At 41.9% G+C, this 27,917-nt stretch overlaps 1 protein-coding gene and 1 pseudogene across 2 annotated transcripts; both read right to left on the bottom strand.

Annotated features, from left to right (window-relative positions):
* On the bottom strand, positions 1 to 26,759 carry ugp2b (UDP-glucose pyrophosphorylase 2b). 2 transcript variants are annotated; one of them, XM_088933914.1, is made up of 10 exons: positions 26,476 to 26,759; positions 22,426 to 22,553; positions 20,172 to 20,279; positions 10,339 to 10,524; positions 9,261 to 9,394; positions 6,856 to 7,153; positions 5,358 to 5,555; positions 3,758 to 4,000; positions 1,756 to 1,860; positions 1 to 456 (listed from the first exon to the last, which is right to left on the bottom strand). In XM_088933914.1, the coding sequence occupies exons 2-10, from the start codon at positions 22,522 to 22,524 to the stop codon at positions 349 to 351; spliced, it is 1,479 nt and encodes a 492-aa protein (XP_088790040.1). In that variant the 5' UTR covers positions 22,525 to 22,553; positions 26,476 to 26,759; the 3' UTR covers positions 1 to 348. The 2 variants fall into 2 exon arrangements, with proteins under 2 accessions (XP_088790040.1, XP_088790039.1); XM_088933913.1 differs by lacking the exon at positions 26,476 to 26,759 and adding an exon at positions 25,410 to 26,130.
* On the bottom strand, positions 16,579 to 17,104 carry LOC148820051 (guanine nucleotide-binding protein subunit beta-like protein 1 pseudogene; annotated as a pseudogene).
* Positions 26,760 to 27,917: the final 1,158 nt, after the last annotated feature.

Raw genomic sequence — 27,917 nt, forward strand, 5'->3', positions numbered from 1 at the left:
TTTTGTTTTCATATTGCACTTTAATTACTGTCTGGGACTGAGCTAGAATTCAGACAAGGCTCAGGCGTTTCAGATGGAACCTTTTCAGGAACAGCCACTGCTTTCTGACATCTAGTTACAGACTACGTGCTTTAAGTTATGATAAAATCCAAGGGATGCACCACTCAAAAACACTGGGAAGATTCTTAAAAAGAACAGCGAATGACATACTGTAATGGAATAGTAAGTGAAAATTCATTACATGTAACAAGGGCGAAGAAAGAACATACTCTCTGGTTCTTTAACAGCCCAGAATTAATCATTCAGTCTTCGTTACCATTACCTAAATTATAGATGAGCAACTGGCCCTCAGTGATCAAGAATACGGAGGTTTCCTGACACTATCTTGTTCTCCAGTAAAGCTCCAGCAGGTATGTCAATCCTATCTCCATGATTAGCAATAATAATCACTGTTCCCTGCAAAAGAAAAAAAAGTCCCATCAAAACTGAGGAATTTCTCAAACATCAAACTGGCAATAAACAAGGAATTAATTTTCACATTTATTTTCCCTCCTTGTTTCTCCAAAACACCTGGGGACAGTTACATTTATATTTTCACATTTTTATCATTCAGAGCCTTTAAAAAAATAACTTAAATATTTTAATATACTAGACTGAATTCAGTTAGCTGATGCTGTTTATTTACTAACCTTATAGTATGAAATGAAAATGCACAGAGCTGATGAATTCTAGAAATGATTTATGTTTAACACCCACAGTCTGTGCTAAGTGGCTCTCAGGATTTTGGTAAACAAGTGTCCGTTTTTTTTTCACTAGACTGTGAAGAGGATCTATGCTGAATCCAGTTACTGATTAGGCAGTACCACCCATGCAGCAAATTTAATTTACACAATTCCTGTACCAACTTCAACATTTAACTAAGCTCTGGAGGCACAGCAGTTATTTAACAGAAAAGGTTCCTGATGTATCTTTCCATATAAAAATAGGTTTTACTGTGAACAAGACTAAATACCTATAGGTCCTGGAGAGCACATTTAATAGTTTTTAATCACATTGACAAATATGACAGAAGAGATCTGTAGAAATCTGAATTCTAAGAATTTAATGTCCATCAGCATTCTTAAGCTATGCATTTGTAATAACTTTTCAGAATGGGCATTTCTTTTTCACTTGCAGGTTGTGTTACAATGTGAAAATAACTAAAATAAATTCTGATTTAATGCATCTTGATTTCAGGCTGCTGGGCTACAAAATGCTATTTTTGAAAGGTTGTGTAGACTTTGTATAGGAAGGAAGAGATTTAAAAGTGTAGATATGGAATCATGATTTATCAGTTTTATCTTTCTTCTGCTAAAATCAATGTCAAGGAGAAGACGTTTCTAAATTCAATGAAATGATCTCAGATATGGACATGGGACAGTGGGTTTGGATGCGGTCAAGTAGTAGAGACTTGTCCAATTCACATGAGTTACAAAGTAAAGAGCACTGCAATTATTTTAAGGTTTTGACCTATTTGAAGAGTAATTAGATTAACAAGCTTGATTGTGACCTTGTTTAGTACCTCTGCATCTTTTCCATTAAACTTCAACCACACAAACACCAGAGGGAGCTCAGCATAACTTTTACTGCATCATCTGTGACTATAGCAGCCCACATAAAAAACTGCAGGGCCACTCTCGCTCTCACTTAAAAGCCACTACAAGGCTTGTTTGATCTGATCCTGCACACCCGATTACCAGGGTCGCTGTCACTTACCTTAAGACAAACGTTCTTTCCAAAGGTAACATCTCCAGACACTGTCAGGTGATCCAGTTCTAGCATGTCTGGGATACTCTCAAACCTCATCAAGTACTCCTGGACCTAAAAAAAAGCAGCAGTTACAGAAATGTCAGAAAGCAAGTAAGTCTGCACTGTAGCCTGGCAACTCAAACTTTTTCACGATTTTGGAATGTGGTGCAGAGAAAAATGAGCAATGCGTTCCAAACGATCCATTCCAAGGGAAAATGGATTGCCCACTCACAGAGGAGACTTCATGGTAACACAATCAATGAACTCAACTTCCATCCCGACTCCTGTAATCGGCAACCACTAAATTTCACACGGGAATAGGGCTCTTTCACTATACCTATTGCACTTTGTCAAACCCTGCCATTGACCCTTCTTTCACAGCCACTGAGGTCTTCTCTTACAGCCATGCCAGACATAATTCAAATGGCCAGCATTTTATTACACGACTGACAGTGATGGGATGAGATTAACCTAAGGCCTGGGCCACACCTGTGTGGAACCGATCTCTTTCAAGAGAGTTGGAAATGCCCTTCATTTATGCAGGCGTTTCCATTACTGTGGCCACCACCTGCATGACAAATAATATCCTCAAAATAAAACGCCAGCTGAGTTACGACGTAAAAAGAATGTAAGCGTGATTCATGCCTATTCTTTAATGCTCATCAAAATGCCTCAGGGGTGGATTTTGATTCACAGTAAGAAAAACAGGTTGAAGAAGTAGTCATTAAAGAATGCTAATGCGCAGGTCAGACCTGTTATAGAATTTAAACTACTGTACATTCTTTCAAGGCTTGTCAACCTCAACCCCGTCACTCAATCTAGTATCACAGGCTATCTCAAAACAGAAAGGAAAGGTGGTAAATAAAGGTCATAAGAACAATACATAAAACCACATTACCTATTTCAGTCCCATCTTGGTTCAGTGTAAAAAGGGTTGCTACTCATTTAAAGTCTCATTAGCTTTCCTAGGTTTATTCTACACTTATCAGGGCCCCTCAGAGCATGCTCTGCAGAGTCCAGTTTGGTGTAATCTGACAGGGGTTATCTCATATCTCATCTTAAATCCTCAGTGTCTTTCTTTACTAACATGGACACAGCCACACTTCTGAACACATCAGAGATAAGACTGTCTGAACATCCATTCATACTTAGGGCAGGGTAGCAATGAGAAACGTCAAAGCCAGTCAGAGATAATGAACAACCACTGAAAGCCATGTTTCCTATTTCAATGAAAATGGGTGTGAAAGAAAGAAATGATGTCATCAGTGTTTCCAGTTGCCTGCTCTCCCTCCCTTGTAAGCTGTGACACAAGATCAGTATGACCTCGTTATTGTGTTCGGTCCAGATTAGTTGCTGCGTTGAGTCACCATTCTAGCAAAAAAGGCGTCTGCCAGGGTCTTTAGAGATGGCAGGATAATCTTGTCTGATGGTTAATTTAGTATTACCTGCTGTCAGACTCACTGGAGCCCTTTCTTTCTTTGTGTTAAAAACCAAAATGGAATCACCCATCATTACACGCCCACACTGAAATGCCTATTGATTCAAGGCTGAGCACACAGCTGTGACTTCAGCAGTGTGTGGGAGAATGATATCCTGGAGACGTGCTCCTCCCGACAGGCTGCTTCTCCAGCGACTGGCATCGCCTGTAGGAGCACTGGAAACTAAGACAGCCCTGACTGGCAAACACACATTCGACCCTGCTCTCTGCCACGTGGGGAATCTTACTTGCAGCCGGCACATGGCATGTCCCAGCGCCATCCCTTGCAGAGCAAGTTTCTCTACTATGGATGAGCCAGTCACAAGCCCCCTCTTCCGTCTTTAAGAGCACGGACAACCCTGACATAACAAGGAAGCGCAGCCTGTAGAAAGCACAAGCTAATGCACTCATTCCTCTCGCACGCTCAGTGTGAGGGTGAGCGCCTTCGTGGCGCAAGCACTACAGAGTGGCAGCTGTGCCCTGGCCATGCACCTTGGTGAAGGAGCTGCCCAGCTTGACCAGGGGCACGGTGGGGAACTCTCTCTTCTCGCTCATGGTGAGGGAGCCGGCGTTGAGGCTGTACAGATTGGACATCACCAGGAGGAGGTCTGAGGTGGTCTTCACGGGCAGGAAGCGGCTCCGGGGCACGTTGATGCCGAGGGCGTTGTCAAAACTTTTGATGGCGGCGCCCACCGCTGTCTCCAGCTGGATCACGTTCAGGCCCCCATCCAGAGTCTGGGAGGGGAGAAATAACAGCAGTGAATGAGCAGCTCTCTCATCAGCTGTACGGTCAACTGGAAATAAACAGTGATCCGCCTTCCAGGCTCTACATGGTGATTTTCCCAAGAACCATCTAGAATACTGTGTCCCTATATTACCAGCAGGACTGTTCTTACAACAGTAGCTCCCCATTAGAGAAATTAGGGGAGCTTCCTCAATAAACGTATACTACTTTACCCATACAAATAAATAACTGAAGGAACAGCAGTCGGATGTAGCAGTTTGCAAGCAGCAGTCATCTTTTATTAATGGTGATGTACTTTGGCTGGTGCTGTGCAAGAGTTATGCCTAATGTGCTGTAACTAGTAAAGGTATGTTCACTTCCTCTCCCCTAAGAGACGCAGAAAAAAAGAGACGGAGTGTCCCATGGGCTTCGCCAATGAGCCACATCAATAATACCGTCTGCTGTTTTCGCACACCCAGAGAAAGGGACTACAGGGGAAGCACACAATACTAAACACTGGATGAGTTCGAATACGTTTACTTTCCTCATTCATTATAGTAATGAAATGTTAGCTACTTTATGCTACTGTAGTATGCTTTTTATTCTTTCCATTTTAAGGAAAATGTTAGGTCTTGATCTGAACACAGTAAACCCTCATATCTCCTAGACGTCTGTTTACAGACAGAAACGGCTGTAGAGGTTAAACTGCAGACTCACATTTTTTTTTAAATCCTATACTTTTCAGACTTCTAACACAATGCCCTTTCAATATTATTTTAAGAGTATGTTCTTTACTTTTTTCTGAACTTGAATGAGTGCTTGGATTTTTTTTTATCAGTGAGAGATTGTAGAAGCTGTATAGAACTGTAGAAAAGGGTGCAAATGTAATCAGTTAAAACAAATTTATATTTTTAAAAAAGGGGACTCTCTCAATTAACGTTGTGATAAACTTAATACACCAACTTGACTAGTCAGCTCGTCAGCTCCCACATCTTGGAAAGAGTGTTTAATAACTGATGTGCAGCCCCATGAGAGACAACACCCTATGGGGACAAAGAAAGACACTCTGCTGAGATACCAGAGGGACTCTCTGCAGGGCTTTTGCTTCATGAACACATTCTACTGCATTACTGAGAAACTGAGGCAATATCCTGAAAATCTACTTGACACATCTTTTGTGTGATATTGTTTTACGAGGGTTGGGATTAGACAGGAATGTCAGAACAGTCTGAGTCAAACAACATGGCTTTTCCCCTCTATACAGTTCATGTAGTTTTGCAAGAGCAGAACAAGGAAGACAAATCTTTTTACTGTGGATGGAAACTTTCCCTTTCTAATGTGAAAGTTTAGTATAATTTCCCCACTTACCTTTGGGTTCACGATGATCTCCATATCCAGGGCGTTCTGCTCCTGCAGCCTCTTGATGGCCGGCAGCGAGATCCACAGGTTGTTGGTATTGAAGATCTTGAACTTGGAGACTGACTTGAACTCGTCCACATGGGCCTTGGGCACCTGAGCGATCTCTAGGAGCCTCAGCTTGCCTCCGTACTGTGTCAGAGTGCCACCCTGCAGACCAAGTTACACCACTGTAGCTTACCAGTCCAACACAAGAGCAAGAGCATATCACTGTTGCACTTAGCTACTGTATACTACTTATGTATATGATCGGGAAGAACAATTACAACGCCTACAAGGGTCTGCATGACAGAGCTTTCACTGACACTCAGAAAGAGAAATTACTATTCTCTGTATCTCAACTAAGGGATGGACCCCCAGACACATTGATGAATAGGCCAATTATGTGTTACAGTTTTAAATTCATAACTGTAACTGAATGGATCACAAATATTGGCTGCTTCGTTTATAATGTTTTAATGGGCTGAAAGAATACATTCTGTCACACTCAAGCTAGTTTTTAAGCTTTTTATATTATTACAAAACAAACAAAACCTATTTAGCTCTTATTGTTCCACTTAAAATCAAACATTTCCAAATGATATCCTTGAACCTTAAAGTCCATACTAAATTTCACAACGAGTCAAAAGGAACACCAGGAATTCCAACTTCCATCAAACATTTGATCTCAGCAACACTGATGTTAGAAATTGTGTCTGTGAGCATAACATCAGTCTTGACTAACTCACAGGTGCACACATATCTTAAAATCCAAGACACTTGTGACGTGTCAGACCTAAAGCAGTAGCGTGCCATTTGGTCTGTGAGTGAAACCGCGTGTCATCATCACAGAAGGGAATCCTAGATCCATCATGTTAAACAATCTGGCCATGAGGCAACAGGTAAATGCTACAAAGTAAAGGTCCTAACATAGAACCCTGCACAACTCTTGGAGTAGTTGGAACATCCAAGATTTACAGATTGGCTCCTGGCAGTCAAACAGGGGCCAAGCCAAGAAAGGTATGTCCCAGAAATCTCTACTTTTCCATGCAATAACATCATAAACTTTATTTTAATACAGAACCTTTAAAAGTGGCTTCTCAAAGTGCTTGATAGAAAAAAAGATACACAGTGGGAGATCTGACAGTGAGGTTTAGGAATACAGAAGGAAAGCAAAGGGACAGACTCAAAACTAGTTAAATAAAGGCCCTTCTAAAGAAGAACGTTTTGAGTCCAGTTGTGTAAGAGCTCAGGGAAGGCGATTCTCTGATATCCTTAGGGATAGAATTCCAGAGCTTTGAGGCATAGAGTGTAGACAGGCTTGCTATCTATAGGAAAAGAGGTAAGAATCATATCAATCAGAAACAAAGACAAGACATGCTAGCAAAAACTGACCTGCTGATCAGATGTGCAGCTACGCAGACTTTTGAAATTGCAGTGCTCACTTGAATACCAACTTCAGGTGGCTTACCTTCACATCTGCTCTTGTCTTATCAGTGACCTCCATGACAAACTCGCAGCGTTTTCCATTAGGTTGGCTCATCAGGTGATTGAGGATATAAAGATCAACTGTTGCTCCCAGATTATCAATATTGGACACAAATATATACTCCTTTCCCTCATTTATCAACTGATCCAGCAGCCCGGAGTTATAGAAGCTAGCATATATATCACCATGCCCAGGGGGGTACCAGGCATCGGCATTCTCTCCAGTCTTGGACACATCCTTCGCTACCGGAAGGAGAGATTCCTTGTTAATCCTTGGATATCTAGGAGTAAAAAAGAAACTTCATTTTTAATTTTCTATGGTTCTGTCAATCTTCCAGTTCCTTTACCTCCCACTTGTGAACTAATATCTGGACTATTAGACATTGTAGTGAATGATCCTCCACTACTGTGAGGAAGAGGAGAAGATAAATGCTTTATGAAAGGTCTTGGCATTATTTGTGAAAAACAAAGTCCACTGTTCCACTAGTAAGTATTGAGAAATTGCTAATAAACAAAATCTGGTGTACAAAGTGTATTAGACAACTGAGCATGATCCGTAAAGTTTAAGCACTAAACAGCAAAAGGTAAATGAGATTAATAAAGTAAACTAGGAGATTTTCAGTTTATCTCAGGATTAATGTTTTCTGGCTCATATACAAACCAAGGAATTAATGCCCGGCATAAATCTGCACTGGGTGAGCTAGCAGAGGTCTTAAGATGATTACGCACTCCAATTACTGAACTCTGAGATCAAAGCTAGTGTTTGGCAAGTTAACCCATTCAAGATGGCAGCAGAACACATGATCAGAGCGGAGATCCAGCCAATACGATGATTTTGAATTCATGGTGAATGCAAGAAGGGTTAGTTAAAACTGTAACTGTACTCACACTATACACACCCTTAAAAAAGGGAGGCGATCAAACTGAGAATCTGACAATCACACTTGCTTCTCCCCCCCCCACACACACACAATTACTGATTGACATTACATCCATTCTATGAGCTGTCTGTTCATGAACAAGTATGTGAAGAATAACAAAGCTTACCCATCTCCTGTTCAGGAGAAATGATTACAAACTGACTGGAAAAACCAGACCATTAGATTTCTTGCATTTTAATGGGTTAAGGAGACTGCAAGGGTTTTCTCAGTAAGCACAAGAGAAATAACAGCTACTTAAGGCCCAAGCTGCCTGCTTCAACAGGATCTGGTACTGCAAGGTGTCTGCAACACCTTTTCAAATTAATCTTTAAATGAGGCTGGCTGAGCTAATAATACATTTTCCTGGTTTTATTTGCAGCCTGAGCAAGTTCGATTTTATAATGTCCACTTTGCCCTTACTGAAATAATTTGCATCAGTGCGTCATCTATTGCTATAGCTAGACGACTACCTCAGAATGGTCAACCAATGCCTAAACCTCTGTGATTATACCCAAATATTAGTGAAATACTGTGGTATATTTTGAATCTTGTGCACAAAAGTGGGAAACACTGTCAAAGATTACCTTAGGACAAATAGAGAAAGTGCTCTTAAAAGCCATCCCACTGGACTATTACAGCACTCCCTAGCCTCATATCATACACATGTACAGGTTGACATTAAATTCATAAAAGCCAAAACTTCAAACTTTGTGGGACATTTTGACTGATATTGTAACAATATATATTAAAACATTTTAATTAGGTAACACAAAGGCTAAATAAGATAAGTCTTACAGATAGATTTTTCTGCTTTAAAACCTCTAAAACTTTAAACATCACATTATCACAAGACACTCATTAATATTTAACACTCAGTTAAGAGTCAAGGTTTCTACTTTAGGGCAGTCCTGAATGTTACAAGGGAATGCATGCAACCTTCAAACAGCAGAGCATTGATTCATGAAGGTTAAACACATTAAAACTCTACTAATGCTTTTCAGCTTCCAATATACTGACACACAAGGTCCGTATTTGTCCAATGATGAAATGTTCTACACGCTTCACAATGCAGAGTCAGCACACTGAGTAATGCAAACACTGGTAAACTGTAAACACTACAAGTGCAAGTTCTTCGGTTTCCTAATAAAACCTGCCATCTTCATCTTACATTTAATGTTCATTCTTGCAGCCAGGGTCAGTTGAAGAGTATGCCACCTTGATGCATTGTATGGTTAATTCATATAATCAGGGCTGTCTCATAAGCAAACATACTGTATAGTAACGTGGTGTTCCCACAAGGAGTAGCCATGAGTGCACAAAGGAAAGAAATTCACAACATTTTGTGTAACGAAGAGCATGACAACCAACACGTCTTCGATTCAGCGGGTATTTCATTGTCATGGCATAAAGCTAAATCAATACAACGTCATATCGTTCAGCTAGTGTGCTGAGTTGTGCAGTTTTTTACCTGCTTTGGTTAAAGGTGTGGATTTTCAGCCGGCAGTGTGTGTATTTCTGTAAAATCTTCTTTGTGTCTTCGTCTGTGTTGAAAGAGTTCATTAAAACCAAGGGCACGTCTGCGTTGTAGGTTTTATTCAAGTGCTGAAGAAAGGAAAAAAAGGATATTTATACCTGACTATACTGTATATTTAATACCTAAGAAACACACTTGAACATGTAGCGGGCAACGCTGACGTACAAAACACATACAGAAATGAAGCAATTGTAAACGGAATAAGAGTCTGAATGTGAATTCACTCCAGGTTTTAATACTGCTGCACTAGGTGAAAGCATTTCACTCCATTTCTCTTAGAAAAGACCTTGTTCTTTACGTTACAGGATCATATTAGTGCTCCTGTACGCATCAGAGTCCATCAGTTCAATGGGAGCTATTTCTACTGTGGGGGGGGGAACTAATTCCGAAGGTACTGTACTTTGGCTGCAACATCATGATTCTTGATCTGAACATAGCCTGAATCAGCGTGTTCAGTATATTAAAACTTGCATTTCTAGCTGGCAAACAAAGTGCCTTCCAAACAGACTGAGCAGTGTTTCTCCAGGGCCTGAATTCAGCCCTGCAGCCCCTCCAGCAAGTGAAAAACAATTTCTCTTTCACGAGTGAAATCATGAGCAGATGTCAGATACTGGAAACACAGGAGTCTGTGTACTTCCCACTGGCAGGAACAGTGCCTGTGTTGTACCTTGAGAACACAAGGAAAGGACTGCATGTGGTTGTAATTTTAGACTCCAGTCCAGAAACCAGGGGATATGGCTTCCCTGACTGAGGCAGAAGAGGCCTCCAACAGCCCTCACTCTTTGTTACTCACTGTTACCCGTGGTGTGACGGGGCTGAGCCACACGAAGACGTACAAACAAGCAAGATATTGCGCTAGCCCAAAAACGGATTTGTCCCTTTCCTTCAAAACGTGCCCCTGCTGTTGCATCCTCTCCGTTTTCTCAGATTTCTTTTTTTTCTTTCGGATAAATGGTTTCCATTTTTTAAAAAAAAACAATCTCCCCCCCCCACCCACCCACCCACCGCGTACCTCAATCTGCTGCACTGTGAGGTCCAGGAACGTGTTCTCGTTCCGCACGCTGATGAGGCTCTTGGGCCCCTTGCAGCCCATGCTGGTGCCCAGGCCGCCATTGAGCTTCACCACCACCAGTTTGTTCAGCACAGAGGCGATGTTGTCCGGCAGGCCCTTGGACTTGATCTTGTCGTAAGGCTGGATCTGAAGGAGAAAGGGTTAATGGGAAATAGGAGAATGTTAGAGTTGCCAATCCAGAGGAGGCGATTCAGATGATCTAGCCCTTTTTGGTTGTATTACTACAGCCATACCAAAACCCATATCTGTTTTCAAACTGTTTCCATATCTGTTTTTTTTTTTTTGCTGTTTTTGCCGATTTTTTAAAAAAACAATTCCAGCTTTTTAAAAAATAAATAAATGCACATTTCACATTCACACAAAGAATTTCAAAGGATTGCAAATCTGTCAATAGAATAAATACTTACCATTGAGGCTCTGAAATTACAGATAATCCTAATCTTAATTATATTTGACTACGGAAGACTATCAGCAACAGTGATCACTGGCACTTGTTTAATCCGAAACTACAAACAAGAAAATTGTTCCAAGCCTGTGTTTTGGACTGTGGTTATTTCATCTGTCTGTGACAAAGATGCCAAGATGCACTTTAAAAACATGAACCACCTCAGGTGGTTTGGCACGTGTACAACATGGTTTAAAATGTTTTGCAGTAGTATCAGTCAAAGCAGAAAGACATGATTCTTCTCAGAAGGTGGAGCACAGATTTAACTGGTCTCTTTTTTTCTGCCTTCGGAGTGGTAAAATAAGCACTGAAATAAAAGGCCCAGTACACATGTTAAGAGACTCAGATGTGCCTATTAACTCTGTTCCAGACGAGACCAGAATCAATGACTTGTGGAACAACTCATGAATCACCAGTGTGTCTAATCTTTAAACAATGTTATACAAAAACCATTGCACAGTTATGCAATGACATATAGGGTATGCAATGACAAAAGGATGAAACCAATTATATCAGTTTCGGATCAAGCCAGATTGACACAGCGTATATACTACATCATGTCTTTTAAATGACGATTAATTGAATGTATAGAGAAAACAGCTGATAGATTTTCAAGCATCTGGTTTTGAACATACTGTGGATGTTCCAAATCCTCTTCCTGCCTGCCCAACTCACAAGACATACAAACTCACAGAAAAGGGCAGTATCAGCATTGTGTTCCGAACATCTTTAAACACTATATTTAAGGCAGGAAATACAGACTTTCAAGCAATTCCCCAAAGTTTTAAAACTTTACAAATCAACCTACAGAAGACAAACCTTTTGCTCAACAGCCACAGTTCTCTTTGTGCCAATAATCTCCCTGCAGCTCACTGGCCCAGCAAGATCTGAAGCACTTGAATACGCACAAGATGAAAGAAAGTCAAATTCATACACCTGGGTAAACACGAAATATTTAATATCTTTATATTTATCCCAGTACTTTATATAAAGAGATCAAAATGAAGATCTTCTCCTTGTCTGTTATCCAAGTTAGGCTCATGTAGACAAGGTAAGTTGCATGATAAAATAAAGCTCTAAGTACTAACAATTACTTATTCTTTGCTGCCTCAGAAAGCAAGTTTCTTTTAAGAGTAGCCTCAGTTTTAAGCCTTTGGTCAAACTTGATTTCCTTCTCCTTTTCGTTGAGCAAATACATAATCACAGTCCTTGCTGTGCAGCCATCTCAGAACAGAATGCCAGCTGAGCTTGCCCTGCTTCTGCATTTAGTTTCCAAGCCTGGAGTTCTATACAAGCAATAACATCAGCTTCTTTCCACAGCATAAAATGGTCTTTTTATTTCTGCATCTCTACTGCAAGGAACATTTTCAATAATCCTCACTTATTGTGCTACATTCTGCTTCTGTGATAGTTTGCATTTGCACCGCACTGCAGTTCAAAGCAAGCAGTCAGGCCGCAAGGCTGTGAAAAAGACTTGTCTGCACTTCACGATGTCAAGCATTCATATAGCCTAATACATTGCAATAAAACTGTCAATATGTTTTAACCAGAAAAAATGACCAACCTTATATTTGTGCCATTAACTTGATCGATGGCCTGATTTGAGCTTTTGAAATTGTACTAACACGTTTTGTGTAAAATCTTTTATGTTTTCACTCATACTGTATGTACACTTTAAAGGGGTCTGTCCCATCTGTCATTACTGTGAGCCATTTCATACAACACCAACTTAAGAAAAAACAGTTCATTTTATACGAAAGCTCAATAAAAACATCTATTCTCTATTTATCCTTTATTAGTCTTTAAAAGATAAAGAAAGCATACTTGATTAACGATCACTAGATTACTTGTGAATGCATTAACATCTACTCACATGGCCTTTTTATGGGATATAGAAAACTATATAGTGTATTTATTGCGTTATTATAACACCAAGTGATTCTAAAAGGACAAACTCGTTTCACTATGGCTAAGCTTTTAGAACAGCTCCCAGCTTAAAAGAAAATGACACCGAAAGCGAAAGCGTAGTGCTTGCATTTTATGATGGTCAATTATTGCTCCAAAAGAGAACAGCAGAGTGACAGTCAATTTGGGGAACTGAAAGTGGTATTCTAAACATGATGCTCATGCTAGAAAAGTTCACAATTCTTATTAAATCCTTGTCCCATTTAAAGGAAAATGTTCATTAGGAATTTTGTTGTTCTGGCATAATGCTGATGTAAGGCTTACCTTCTTCAACACAAAGTCTGAAATCAAAGGATATATTCCATACTGCAGGATTCACAAGTCCCTGGACTCGACTGACGTGTACACTGCCGTAGGGCTTGCACTGTAAAACCCATTTCATTTATCCAGAATTGACTTTCACGAAACACAGCACTACTACACCACTGTCGATCGTGTAGTAGTGCTGTGTTACATAGCTTTTAAAGGTAACAGTACACAGCAGCATTTGAAAAAATTAAGTTTAATCAGCTTCAAGGGCGAAAGAGAAAGTGAACGAGGGCTATCCAGAAAGCGCTCATGAAAATCAAAAACAATGGTTACAATAACCTGTCAAAGATCCGGCAGCTCATTACAAAAACATGAAAGTGCTTTGAGTGAAGTGCTTGAGTCATCTGGTTACAGCCCTCAGGAAAGGAAAGGAATGTCAGATGCTGAGGACCAAAAGGGCCATGCATTGGTCACCACTTCTCCCTGCAATCGCACTGTTCCAACTGCAAGAAGAAAGCCCCCCTTCGGCAGACAGCAGCATGCCTTGCTCCTCCTGCACAGCCCGTGGGATTTACTGTACGAGCAGCCCCCCTGCCCAGGGGCCTGCGGGACCGGGGTCCAGGGCTCGCTCGGGAACACTGTGTTATGGCGCCCTGATCCGTTCCACGGGACCCCCAACCACCCCGCTACAGCGCACCTCCCCCAGTGTCACTCCACAAATGCACCACATTAACTTTAACCTTCCACTAGGACTTTATTCCTGAGCCGTTTAACATCAAATCAATCTCTGTCGCCCCTTTCAAATCCCTCTGCAACAGGAGGGCTATTTTAAGTTCAGCCCTCTTGTATTTTACCAGCTTAAAAAGTGAAGCACTGAATATTCCTTTTTCTTGCAGAGGAAAGGAAAATGCCTGCTCTGTACAGCAGACTTGTAACACCAGCTAGGCTTCGTGATGTTAAAGGCATGCCTCCAGATCTATTTCTATTGAGTGAACCAGTGAACCAGATCATCCTATAAAACATCTGAGCTCCGACATGTTAGGACGTATTTCGAAAAGGAGTCAACTGCTTGCATTATCAGATGAATGCCAATTCTCCTTGTGAAAGCCACAGCAAAGGGAAAAAGGCACTTGACTGCTTCACATGACTCTGAATGGGACACCAGTCCATTACAGTCCCCTCTATCAACAGAGGAAGTGAGAGTTTCTACCACCATCAAATGTGGCGGGGAAAACAGGAGCACCCAGAGAAACCCCAAATGAAAATAGTGGAGTTGGCGCATTCTCTCACAGAAACCCCTTAGTCTGTAAGAGAACTGCGTGGTGAGGCAACAGTGTTAACTGCCATGCCACTGTGTCCTAGGTCCAGGTCACCTACTGAAAAATAAATGATCACCAGTCCCCTAGGGGATGCAGGATTACCCTGATATGAAATACTAGGTAGGGTCACCTGATGGGCCCCACTATCAAGCTGGCTTTAAACAACTGTTCGGCAGCCGCAGGCCTCGACTCCAACACACCATCGCTGGGACAACAGCATCACGACCAGGCGGCGTCCCCCGCGTCCTTCCACACCGTCCCATTCCCAAGGCAAGCCTCCGTCTCCGCGGGACACGAGCTACCGACTGGGAGGTTTTCCACTGCCGGTTTCGGAATTAGCTCGGTTCGGATTCACGGGGCAAACAAAGACGCTTTTCAAATATAAACAGATATCTTGGAGGCCCAAGTATTTTTTTTACAGCATGACCTACTTCAGGGACACAATGAAATCTGCATTTCCTCCATGTCTTTACTGAGGAATGTAGTCGTAGATCACTCGAGAAAAAAAAACAAACAAATCAAATTAAACCTGTGCTTCGTAAAGAAAAAAAGCTGTTACAGTATATAGCCTAATATCCATTCGCTGTGTTTTTGTAGAGCAAAGATTTTCAATCTGCTTTACAACTTAACCCTCTGATTTAGCCTTAGGGAGCTGACAAGCTGGCACTTTGTAAACCTGGTGATGGCGGTTAATGCAATTTGTAAGTAGAGGTAGAGTACACGCATGTATGCCAATGTACTAAAAAAACAAATTCTCTAGAGAAATTCTATTTTGCCTCCTTAATTTACTTTGAAAAATGTTTTCAGTTTTTCTTCCTCCTGTTGTTAGTAGCTGAACACTGGTTCAGCTTTTGTAAAACACAGCATTTAATACTCTGCTCTCATTGGCAGCCTGCCTTTAATGACTTGCAGAGCAGTAAAGCAATTCATAGTTTCTTGCGGTTTTCTAGCTTACCTTATGACAAAAGGAGAAGCAGTCAGGGGCAAGATGCTGAATATTAATACAGTGACAATATGTCACTGTATATCGTGGTAAGTAACAGTATCCATTTCTAATTCACACTAGGTTTCTGCGGCCTGCCAACACGGAGAACCGGAAGAGACAAAGCAGGAGTGAACCCTGTTAAAATGGGAACCCGAGACCGCAGGCCTGAAAAATCAAGCTGGGTCCAGAGGGGGCGACTGCGCCGGTTACCGCAGTAAGGTCCCAGACAGGACAGAACTCAACCCTCTTCTGTGCCTGGAGGTTTAACACAGTTCCAGGTCATTTTGCCACTATACTTCCTCCTCGGTGTGGTTATATTTCCCAGGCAATACAAATAATACATAATAGAAAAATAATTAATTTCTTCTTATTCAAAGAGGTCATTTATTACTGTACAGCACATAATGTACTTCAATTTGTGTGCATTCTATGGTTTTTTTTTTTAAATGATGTGCATATCAATACCCATCCTTCATCTAACTGCTTTATCCAATACAGGGTCGTGGGGGGGTCAGAGCCTACCCCAGCACACAACAGGCACAAGGCAGGGTACAGACACACACGCGCACACACTCACGCCAGGGCCCATTTTCCCAGAAGCCAATTAAGTTAATTCTCTAAGGCTACACACGTTAAAGCTTTTTTCTTTTTGAAGCACAGGCTTAATTTAATTTGATTTTTTTTCTCAAGTGATCCACAACTACGTTCTCACACTGCTAATTGTTCACCTCGTCGCCTAATACAGAGAGATTCTGGTCTGATGTCAGCCTGCAGAGATTTTCCAGACACATGAAAAGACCAGCCTCTGGATAACCTGGCCGAGATGCGTGGTCAAGGCTGGGGTATAACTTATTACTTGAGCCTACCTTTTCATTTATTTCCCCGACGTCCCAGCCTGAAGTTCTTTTTTTTTTTTCTATTTTCTTTTAAAGTTATTTTTAAAAGAACAAAGTTGCTCACAAGGCAGTGCCGGATTTCCTTTGCCAACTTGCTATGCAATGATGTTCCAGAATCCAGTACTGAAAGCACTGAGCCCGTGACCCCAGTCCGCTCCGTGAGCAAAGACAGGGGTGATCTACTGTACATGTCTGAGCTCTGCAGCAGTGCCCGGCCCTGCCAGGCATTACCACTGCTCTCTAGAGGCAGGAGCTCTAGGTATATTCAACTAAACGCTAATAAGCTGGTATTTGGATCCAGCGACCAGCAGCCTCTGGTGGTCATGCCGAAGCCAAGTACCCCTGGTCCTCCCGGATAGACAGATGGGAAATCTCTACTGAGACCTGCAGCTGGAGTGTTTGCTCTCCATCAGGTGACCAGGCTCAGATGGTGGTCTCCGCAGAGCGCGCAACACCTCTCAGTTTCCCCTGGTTAAAGTCAAGGCACATGACCAGCTGTGCAAAGGCAGACAGGCGGCTCTACGGCCTCCGCGTTGAGAAATCCGCAGGGTGACCGAGCCGTCCTCGTGGCCCGCAAGTAGCCAGGGACTGCAGCCGGAGTCAGGCTGCCAGAGCCTCGTACACATGGGCATGCCCAGCCAAGCCTTGGGGTTCAGGCTGCAGACTGGCACCTGCTCGGGGGCACGGACACCCGCGCATCAGCCAAATCTGCTCCGGCGAGCGCTAGCAGCCAGTGCCCCATCCCCTACTTCAGCGCAGATCCCTGGCAGAAGCCCACGCTCCCTAGGACGAGGAAGCTGGTCCACCGGCCCCTCCCCTTGCTCAGGACCCACGTGCACACACGCATGTCCAGGCCCCAGCTAGAGAGTCACTCTGGCTGCGTACGTGCATGTACCAGCCCTGGCATCAGCACACCCAGAGAGTCACTCCAGCCGCTCGGCTCCAACACGCCTGGAGAGTCACTCCGGGTGCACATGTGTATGTCCCAGTGCTGGCTTCGACACACCCGGAGAGTCATTCCGGGTGCACATGTGTATGTCCCAGTGCTGGCTTCGACACACCCGGAGAGTCACTCCGGGTGCACATGTGTATGTCCCAGTGCTGGCTTCGACACACCCGGAGAGTCACTCAGCTCCGACACACCTGGAGAGTCACTCAGCTCCAATACACCCGGAGAGTCACTCCAGCTGCACATGTACATGTCCCGGCCCTGACCTCTGCACACCCAGAGAGTCACTCCAGCCTAACGTTCTTTGGAGCGCAGCATGGAACAAAGTCCTTAATACTCAGATGTGAGGTAATAAATGTGACAAATGCTTGTAAACTGGGAAGTTGCTGAAACAGTTTTTATAGTTGCTGATAAAATTATCCAAGGTATTGAACTATGGAGCAAAGGTAAATCAAAGAAATAGGTGTAAGCATGTATAAGCCAGTGATTCTTTTATTGCATCTAATTCTGCCATTGCTGAGAAGACACACCTCAATCAAGTAAGACTAGAAAAGCATGATAATGCTTTTACTCATCAGACACTTCACATGAAGTCATAGTTGTCATTTTTTCCTTTCATGAATTTCCTGGATCCACAAACACATACACCCAGTCACACGTCAAGAAACAGTTCCATTGCAATGGGGCTGTTTTGTTATAATAAAAGAACAGTCATTCAAGGGTGTTTCTGTGAAGCAATGCAGAACCTCAGTTTTCAGCATTTTAAGTAAAGCCTAAAACATGAAATGAGGTGGACAGAAATCAGACCTGATGTTGCAAGTGGAACATAAGAAATAAATCTAAGAGCTGGTAAAAGGGTATTGATTCTGAGCATGAACAGCATTTAGCACTAGATGCAGCTTGTCATTAAACATGCAGTCCTTCCCCAGAGCAAACCTCACTTGATCTTATATTTTGAAAATATCCAAGGAAGTTCTGAAAATACTACTCTCCTGTTATATCACCGTAACACACAGGGTTAATCACAGTTGACCATTTACACACATCATCACGTGAAGATATTTTTCCAGCCTCATTGTGGTAATGAGCATTAACAAAAAAGATCCAGGCCGCTTCTAACTGCACTCAGCGATGGGTACACCTGGATCATCAGCTTGTCGTATCCCACAAAACCTTAACAGTGTTCAGGTCCAGTGGCGCAACTCTTGTTCCCAAGAGGAGAACCGCTGAGAGAAATGACCTGTGACAGCTTCATTAGCTGGCTGGGAAAACGCAAATGTCAGCCAAGTATTGCTCAAAAGGAGAGGGGACTTGTGGGTACTGCAGAAGTCACACTATTTATAGAGTGACCTTCCGCAAGTAGAAACATTCCAGGGAGAGCTGGAGATTCAGCTGTAGAAATGTCACAGGACACCACCTCTGCGTACCTGGAACACAGCAGCAGAAGTCACCAGCCAGCACAGTGTTAAGTTTCTACCTCACAAATCTCCTGCGCTCTCACTGCACACATGCAAGCTCGTCACCTGACGCGTTTCAAACCAGCTCTGAATACTGAAGCACTAGCAGGTTTGGCCAGAGCAGGGAAGCAGTTGGCTAAGGGCCCAAAACCTCTAAGAAAATCGAACACAAGCCTCTCTGTTTGGATCTCAACTCATGCAGATAACGGAGCAGTGAATAGTAGGATGTGGCCATCATATGCATACCGTGTAGAAAACAAAACTGCCGTCACAATTTGCGTCGTGTCAAGGAAAACAAAACTGTCCCTTTTATAAATCGATCATTCAAGTGTTTAATTGTGCTATTTGCCATAGCTATGAATAGTTCAGGATTCAATACAGAATTCTAGGAAAATAAACCCAATGTCAAAGCCTCCACTACAGAGAGTCTAATTTTGTGCAGCTGGAACCATTAAATGCCAAACACTGCAAGGTACAGAGCTGACTGACCTTCAGCGGAGAACAGCTCTTGAATGTTTTAAGCAGGAAATGAGCACAAGGAAAATTTCTGAGTGCATGTGTGAGAATAGGTCAGCGGTGGGTGATGAAACAAGAAATAAGACAACTGGGAGGGGGTGAGCTGGTATACGAACATCCCCAGCTGCAATGGAGAAATGGAGTCACATTCCATCAGACAAGCTGGATGTCAATATCTGGCTAGGTTGTTTTAACAAGATCCAGGCCCTAAGGGGGGTGTGCACCCTTTTAGACACTGGGCACGCAGGGGAAGTATCGAGCACCGATACCTTAGAGGTTCGTTTCATCACTTTATTATAAAGGTAGTCTCATTCCAATAGTCACTCTCAAAGTCACATCTAAGCCTGAGGACATTTACACAAGACGTTTGGAGGACTTCTCCAGTCTGCCTGCTCAGTGAGCTTGGAGGAGATCTAAATCTGCTGCTGACATTTCAACACTGGGCCAACTTTAAAGATGCAAGATGCCATACCAATATTTTAGAAGAACACAGTGGATGTGTTATTTTAGTACTTCATTTCAATGGATTTGAAATGTCATCACCTTGAGTATTGAGTATCAAAGTTATCTACTAAGAAACATAACAGTTGCTCAAGACTGCATATGCAAAACATACATGATAATACATTAAATGCCAGATCTATGTTCCACATTTTTCCCTTCTCTATACTTCTATCCACTATCTACACTACTGTCTGAAAACCCACTCTCTCCTGGAAAATCTTAAAGAAAAGAGAGGCAGAATATTTCAATGTTGCTAGTGAGGGGCTGGCTGAGCCCAACAGTAGATGGACAATTAAAGCTTTAAGTAAATTCTAGAATTAAGTTGAAACTGTTAAAATCAAAATTGTTCATATTTTCCAAAAGAAAATTAAACCACTGGTGAAGATAAAGGACTAAGGCTGCAATTTTATATTGTTCTAGAGGCTGGTTCTCTGAAGGAGCAGTAGATTCACTGAAGTATAACAACTTATTAAAACATTAAAACTCACCGAATCCTCTGGAGGTCTCTGAATCTTCCCCCAGTCCACAGAAGGCCCCTTCTCTTGCAAAAATCTGTGGAAGAGCTTCTTAAATCCTTCAAAGTCCTTCCTCGAAATCTACGAACAGTATGTAGAGAACTGTTAGTGACCAATTTTATTCCTTCTTTATAGTTCACATAATTAAGACACAGATATTCTCCTTTTCAACTATTAATGAAATGACTTTGCCATTACAACCAGATTCAAGGCTTAATCACCCCTGGAGGGATTAAAATTAAGGTTTAAATATGCTCAATATCACCATCTATTAGCAGTGCAGGAATTCTGTAGCCTCCCGAACAACCTCTTTCTGACACTTCTGTGTAATTGAATCCCTTGTGTTTATAAGGCCCTCCATGGGGCAAAGGTGAGGAGACCTAGAACCAGATAGCATCGCAGCACCCTGACATATGCAAAAAAATGAACAGAAAAATAAGTCTTCAACATATGACATCATCGCTGTGCATAATGACATCGTGCTGCAATTATAAAAAGGGTTACAACTCCAACACGTGTTTACAGACAGGGCTGCTTTTGTTAAAGGTCAGGACGTGCTGCATTTAACAGCAGCTGCTAGCCTGAAATGATTGGTGTTCTAGAGGGTGTGGGACCAGATGGTTAGTCCGAGTGCACAGTATGTCTCATTTCCTTGAGTGACGTATAGCCAGTAAGCACAATTATAAGCATATGGGTCCTCCACAAAAACTTTCTGAAGAAAGTGGATTTGATGTGACCTTCATATGTAAGGCAGGGGCTTAAGTGCAACCTAGCAAGAGACAGACGATTTTCAAGGGAAAATCGGGGCAGGAAAGTCTCATCCAAGAATTAATAGGATATCTGTCCGCTTCATGAAAGCTCTACCACACCTGACACCTCATGCAGCAGGATCAACCCTGAGCAGCCAACAGGATAAAGATCTTTACAGAACAGAAAATGATCTCAATTTAGACCCATGAAGGGATAACGACCATTCTAACAGGAGCTAGGGGCAACTATTATTCATTCCCTTATGATGCTCAGTGTAGCAACAATGTTGTGTAGCAACAACTTACTTAGCATTATAAGTCACTTATGACCTATAACTTTGGGAATATTTTGCCGTTATAAGAAAACTATTTTTGTAGCAGGTGCACTGACATTTCTCTGAACTGATATAACACAAAAACACAAAATGCTGATTTGCCATCAACAGGCTGATCAACAGGGGGTGTACTGTGAGAGTCAAAGGCTTGAAGCATGTGCAATCACCACTGGAAGACTCATGCTTGACACCAGGCTGGAGATGCTATCATTCATACGCGAATGTGAGATTCCGTCCCCCCGTCCCTCGTACAGCCCAAACAAGCATGTGCCTGGTCACTGGTCTCTGAGCCCTGATGTCCCACGTCAATGGGGCTTGTGTTTGGTGGGCACGGTCCATGGCACTATTGTCGCATTCCCATGTCGTAAGAAAGCCATTCTTACACAGGCAGCAGGAGAAAATGAGCCGTCCTGCTGGAACATTATCACACCAGGATGATGCAGGAAGGGCGGTCCCAGGAGCTGATAAATGTAGCTGTGCAGTCAAGCTGCCATCAATCATTACTAGCGGAGTTCTGCAGAAACTAAATACCCCTGCCAACACCATCATGCTTGGATTTGGTACATTTGGCAAATTGTCACAACTTGTAGTTCCCAGCATGCAACGTCTTGCCAGGTAAAAAACTAACTGCTAGCTGTGAACACCTCAGACAGAAAGCAGGTTTTCTGACTTCATACAGCCACCGTCTTTACAATAAAGGTGGTGCTCTCTTGACAAGTGGTGCATATTGGTTCATTTGTATGTCTTTCTTGATTTTCACTTAGCTTGGCAATCAATAGGTTCCATCACCCCATCACCTGTATCCAATCAGCTCACTCACTAACAAGAAAGTATGGTGCTTATGCACTTGACTAGCACAGTCACAATGGTCAATCATAATAATGCAAAACATTTAATTAATGTCCAAAATCCATTTTTTATTCTTCTTAAAATAAAATACATGCATAAATATAGTAATTGACTTTTTATTCTCAATATATATGGGAAAGACCCTTGGTTTCTTCACAGCATTGATAGGGATTCAAGATCTGGAAAGGCTAGAGAGCAAAAACAAATTAAAACTCCGAGGCTTCATTCTTCATACGCTGTTCTGGCTCAACAGCTCCATACGCTTAGGAAGAGAAACCTCTGCACTACACCCACCTCTGCATCGGCCCCACTCGCTGTTGCCAGCAGATTCTCCAACTCCTTCTTCATGGAATTTTCCAGTTCCTGCCGGATTACTTCTTCAAACTGCGCCATTCCACCGTTGGAAATCCTCTTGCTAAAATCTGGGATGGGGGGGGAGGGAAGAGATGTCATTACCTGGTCACTTTCCATCCTAAGCCATATCTTCCTAGAGGAAGCACTAATTAAGAAACAAAGTAAAAACACAAGAAACATAAACATCAGTAAGACTTGGAAGGCTACAAGAAAACCCCCTGAAGCTGATGACACAGTGGTGAATTATTTTCCTGAAATCTGAGCGCATTAAGCTGAAGAATTATTTCTGGTCAGAAGCCAATCTAAAAGTTTTTCTGGAGCAACAGATTTTGATATACTTGAGTTTTTTTTGTATTTCCAATGTGCAGTAACTACAGGCCATTCTCCTTTTATCAGTCTTGTCTGTCCTAGTTGATTTGCTGGTCAAGAATCCTAATTAGTAATGATTAGCTGGCTTCATTTCAGCTGAGGATACATACATTCCTTAAACTCACATGTGTGGAAAGAACTCAGAACCACAAAACACAACCAATGAAGTGAAGAACATATCTGGAAGAAGATGTTAATTTAATGGATCAGCAAGATATTTCAGGACAATCAGCCCACAGCTTCCTTGTTCCTGGCACAGGTTTAATGCGACTATCGGCGATTCTGGCTGATAATAACCACAGTTTCTAAAGTGAGCTGATGTGTAGGGTGGCTATATTCCATGATTGCATAGAATCTTTTCATTTCCAAACCATTACGTTTTAAACAGCATTAAATAGTAACAATCCACCCATGAAGAATTTTAGATCTTTCCCAGCAGCACAGAAGTCTATAGCACATTCTAAACTGTCCTGATCCCCTCTGAACTCCTAAAACAGGATTTGTACCTTCTGAATTTACGTACCGTCTGTGCATCACGTTCTCAAATTGGCAGAAACATTTTTTAAATAAAAGTTTGGAATTTAAAAAATCGAGCACGAAAATCCACACCAGCTTTAAGTTTACAGAATGTGACATCTAGACCTTTGACTTTTACACTGAGTATTTCAAGGGATGAAGGACAAGAGAAAAGTAAAAATAAAACAGCAATCATGATCTGATGCCCGCTTTGGCAAGCTATGTGACCTTTGTTCATCCATCCCCTGACTCTGAAGGAAGCCGTCAACATTGCTGTTGCGGGAAATTCCTTCCAGGGCAGATCTGAAGAGTGTCCATGCCAACAGGGAACAGACTCCCAGATGTTGACCGGATGGCAGGAAGGGACAGGATTTGCTGACAATCCTAGCACTGCTCCAATATGGATGAGAAATTGTAAGGCGTGACAGACAGGGTTAGGTGGTGTCAGACACAAAGGTTCTGTGATCCAGGCAAAGGTTACCTGGCTTCAGTGTATTATTCCCTTGTCCATAAAGCATAATGACAGAGACAGTCACTAGACTGCTCCTCACACAGCCAGACCCTTACATTGGGAGTGACTTCTGAAAAGGGAGCAGTTACCAACTCCCTATGCATAGAGTCACAATGAAAGCCGTTTTAATTCATCTTTCCAAACACAAAGGATTAATGAGTACAAATATTTAAAATGAAGCTGTCTCAGACAGACTGTGTCAAACAGGTTTGCACCTGGCGATCTCAGGTAACCCTTTTCAGCCATAGTTTTTTTTTAAAGGGAACTACACGAACTGTACAGTGAAGAATGGGCAAAAACAGCACTAAAAATTAGACTGAAATGTAGCTTTGAGAGCTCATAATGAGATGCAACTGAGTCAACGTTTACCAAAAGTACTTGAAAATACTAGGTCTTTTGTGTTGTCTTCAAGCTAGTGAAACTGTTGCAGCGTTTTACAGCACTTGAAAACAGCTCGCTTTTTAAACAAAACTAAACCTTCAATGCCGTCAACAACTTCAGCATTTTATCTGCAGTTATTTGAGAGGGAGATAATTAGATTAGGTTTAAACTTTAACATTAATAGGCGCTTAAATAAGCCATCATAAATCTAAAAAAAATAAATAGTATTTGACACTTTCGGCTTTGAAGAAACACATTGGAAGGGAGTGAGAAAACTAAATATCGGAAAAGCTCAACTAAACACGCAGTTCAAACTAAATGTTTTTAACTTCTGACATCCCGTATTCCAGTGACGTGTCGTGGTCTGACGCATTCACTTTACACTTCAGACACGGCGTACAAACACAGCTGTAGAAGATGTATCGATCTGAACACTTCACAAATTCTGTCAATTCAAAAAAATATATACAGTAGGAAATGGACATTTGCTCGATTCCTCTTCGGCTTATGGTTCTATACAATACTTCAATCACTGTGGGCAAGATTATAAAAGTAAAAGACACGGAAAAAGGGGTGCAACAATATTTAAACGACGTGCACGAGTAAAACTCTCCGCAATATTAAAGCACAGTCGCTGTACTAGACTCGTGTTCCATGTGGACTCAATACTGTAGCTCAGCATTGAACTGAACAGGCAGAGAGCCGAAGACACTTTTCAAATGAAATACTATGATCCCTGTGGCCCCTGACTTCTACTTATTCCCTGCCTGTGACCTTGCCTTTTTAAAATGTTCTTTTTTTCTTTCCCCCACATACAACACACAAGCCTTTCAATGTAAAGGCAAAAGCCTTCGCAACAGGCCAGGTAAATGAAGGATTGGCTCAGTGACAGAAAATCACAATTTCACCATTCAAACAAGATAAAAATCCATACAGACACTGACACTCAAAGTCAATTGCCAGACCGTTGCAAAACGGCTTATTGTATCAAACTTACAATGAACTTATTAGACAAATTCTAGCCAGCTTCTCCTGAAATATGAATACAGTACAGAATTTTACCAAATTTAATAGGAGATAATTAATACCTTTCTCCTAACTGTATTAATGCCCTTATTCAAATAGTAGTGAAGATAATGTAACTTACCTTCCATGTAAAGCGACATCTTCACAGATCCGTACGTTTTATAATACACTTTAATATATTACGATTTATAATAGTTGAACTATAAAAACTCGAGATTGTTTAATCCAGCAGTATAGCTCTTCCTTTTAGTAGAGTTAAAAAGTCTATTAACAAAAATAATTTATATGTACAATTCACAGATAAGCACAACCTTTTGTTTACTCCCGACCAATAGTAAATCCTAAATGCTTAAATATGCCATTACGTGTCAGAAATCTTGAAAAATTAGATACTATGTAGCCATTTCATTAAAGACCAAAGCGCGGTCTCTCTCATTTTCCTAAAAAAAAACCACAAAACAGAAATCCTTTTAAATCAGACACCTCTTCTCCTCCCACTTTCATTCGCTCGCAACCAATTAGGTAAATTTTTGCTCAACCCCGGGGCCCTCGTATAAATCTCTTGAGTTTAACAATCCAATCCCTCTTGGGCTATTTCGTATGAATATTTTAACAGTGCGAAAAATGCCGTACAATTTTTTTTTATGACATCCTAGTTCGGCCCCTTTTGCAGATAAATAATCCACGTCACGATTTCTTGGTTGGCTCGGCCGGCGAAACCCCCTCGAGTAACTAAGGGAAACCTGCCGCGCCCCCTTTTTTATCGTAAATCCCGTTTTTTAACTTCCTTGCACTCTTCTGCCCAACCCTCCCGGCTCCCCAGCTAGCCTGCTGCACACACCGGACGAGAGAAGCGGTATATGGGTCGAGTGCGAAACGGGAAATAAGCCCCAATGTCGTTAGGCATTGTGAAGGCATGTGGAGAATGAACACTACATGACATGCAGAAGTTACACATAAAAAGGGCCAGCACTAAGCACATCAAAGGCGGAGCCCTGTCATTTTTTAACTACTATAACAGCCTATTTTTGTTCCTGGCGTTATCGCAAGCCGCAGCACACACAGGGCAAGGGAAAGCAATGCAAAGCAAACAAAAAAAAACTACAACAAGTGCTGCCACTCATCTGCCTCCTAGACAGAGTATGTATTCGCGCAGAAGTTGTATGCTCTCAAACAGCCATACCCACCTTCTTTATAATAAATATATGTAAATATTCATCAACTGGGGAGTCCAGTGGCAAGGTTTTTTTTTTTTTGGCTCAACACGAGCACGTTCAGCCTATGAGTTAAGTTCGGTCTCAAGAGATCACACACCCCCAAACCGGTTCTGGTTTAATAATAAATACACGACATAAAACACGATTCACAGACGCGGCTACAGCCGGATTACAAACACCTAGCAGGAACGGAAGTATGGCGCAGGCTTGACTGACAGGGGAGCCGCCATCGCCGCCGACAGAAATCCCTGACTGAACGGCCGCTCTCACCAATCGGGACGAAAGCGACTCTGTCTGGGCCAATGAGGGCGCCTTTCTGTGCCTGTCGAGGGAGGCCGGGGTTGTACGACGAAACCAATGAGGCCAATCGCACGTTTTGAGCCGTTTTCGCAACACAGTGTCATGTGAGTGGAGGTTAAATGTAACGTCCAGGCAGCTCCTTAATAATGCAATACAGGGTTACAGTTGAGAAGAAGGGGGGGAAAAAACGGCAGTCGCCTTTTAAAATGAACGATTAACATTATAGCCGGTCTGTGGGAATCCGTTAGCTTCAATCCAAGACGAGAAGCAGAAGAGAATACTGTTAATAGCATTATTAATAATAGGTTTGTTTATTAATGGACGAGGCAGCTATCGAGGTCATACGTTTTGGATCGCATCCTGTAACTCAAAACCCGTAGCGCTATCACCACCAAAAGTATCTTGTGATTGCGCAAACTACCAGCAAAAAAAAAAAACAGCTAATTTACAGGAAATTAACTCAGCTGAACCTGTGTCTCCATCTCTCAGGTCGCTGATTTGAAATCTGCTTCCTCAACAGACCTACATCTGCCTATATTGAAATGCAGGCGAATTGAAATTTGTACCAAAAATGTTATTTTTCACCAATTTATATTGTTTTTTCTGTCACAGGGTTTGTATTTTGCACCCTGTCGAGTAAGTTCTGTTGTCTTTGTGGTTCATCCATTTAGGTAGTTGACATTTAGAACATGGTCAGTTATGAGGCTTCACATCTTCTACAAGCCACAAGCCAAGAAGTCAGGAGTAATTCTGAATAAGTAATGCTCAATATGCCAACTCATTTACCATCCCTTCCTGCTTTTCATTAAAACGTATCTGACTAAATCTAAAAAATGAAGCGTGTGATGTAACCTCAAGGAACAGCCAGACTTATTATATGAGAGGTTATTTGCCCCTTAAAATGAGGCAGTGGAAATCACATACAGTATTAGGAACAAGGATGCAGGATTTTCAGATGGAGCTGTTTATTTATGCAAAGTACCAGATCCTAGTGCAAATACATTCATATACTGAATGCTCCAAAATACAACAGGCCTAATTTTATATTGATTTGTGTTTAATGTTACATTCCTGATAAAAAAATCAATCTTACTATATATATATAGCCCCGA

Source organism: Atractosteus spatula, chromosome 15, assembly GCF_055471065.1.
Source record: "Atractosteus spatula isolate fAtrSpa1 chromosome 15, fAtrSpa1.hap1, whole genome shotgun sequence".
Classification (NCBI taxonomy): Eukaryota; Metazoa; Chordata; class Actinopteri; order Semionotiformes; family Lepisosteidae; genus Atractosteus; species Atractosteus spatula.

Coding starts and splice junctions, on each gene's coding strand:
- ugp2b (XM_088933913.1), bottom strand. Junction 5,556..6,855: donor AGACAAGAGCAGATGTGAAG/GTAAGCCACCTG, acceptor CTTGGTCTGCAG/GGTGGCACTCTGACACAGTA. Junction 457..1,755: donor GAAAGAACGTTTGTCTTAAG/GTAAGTGACAGC, acceptor TTTCTTTTGCAG/GGAACAGTGATTATTATTGC.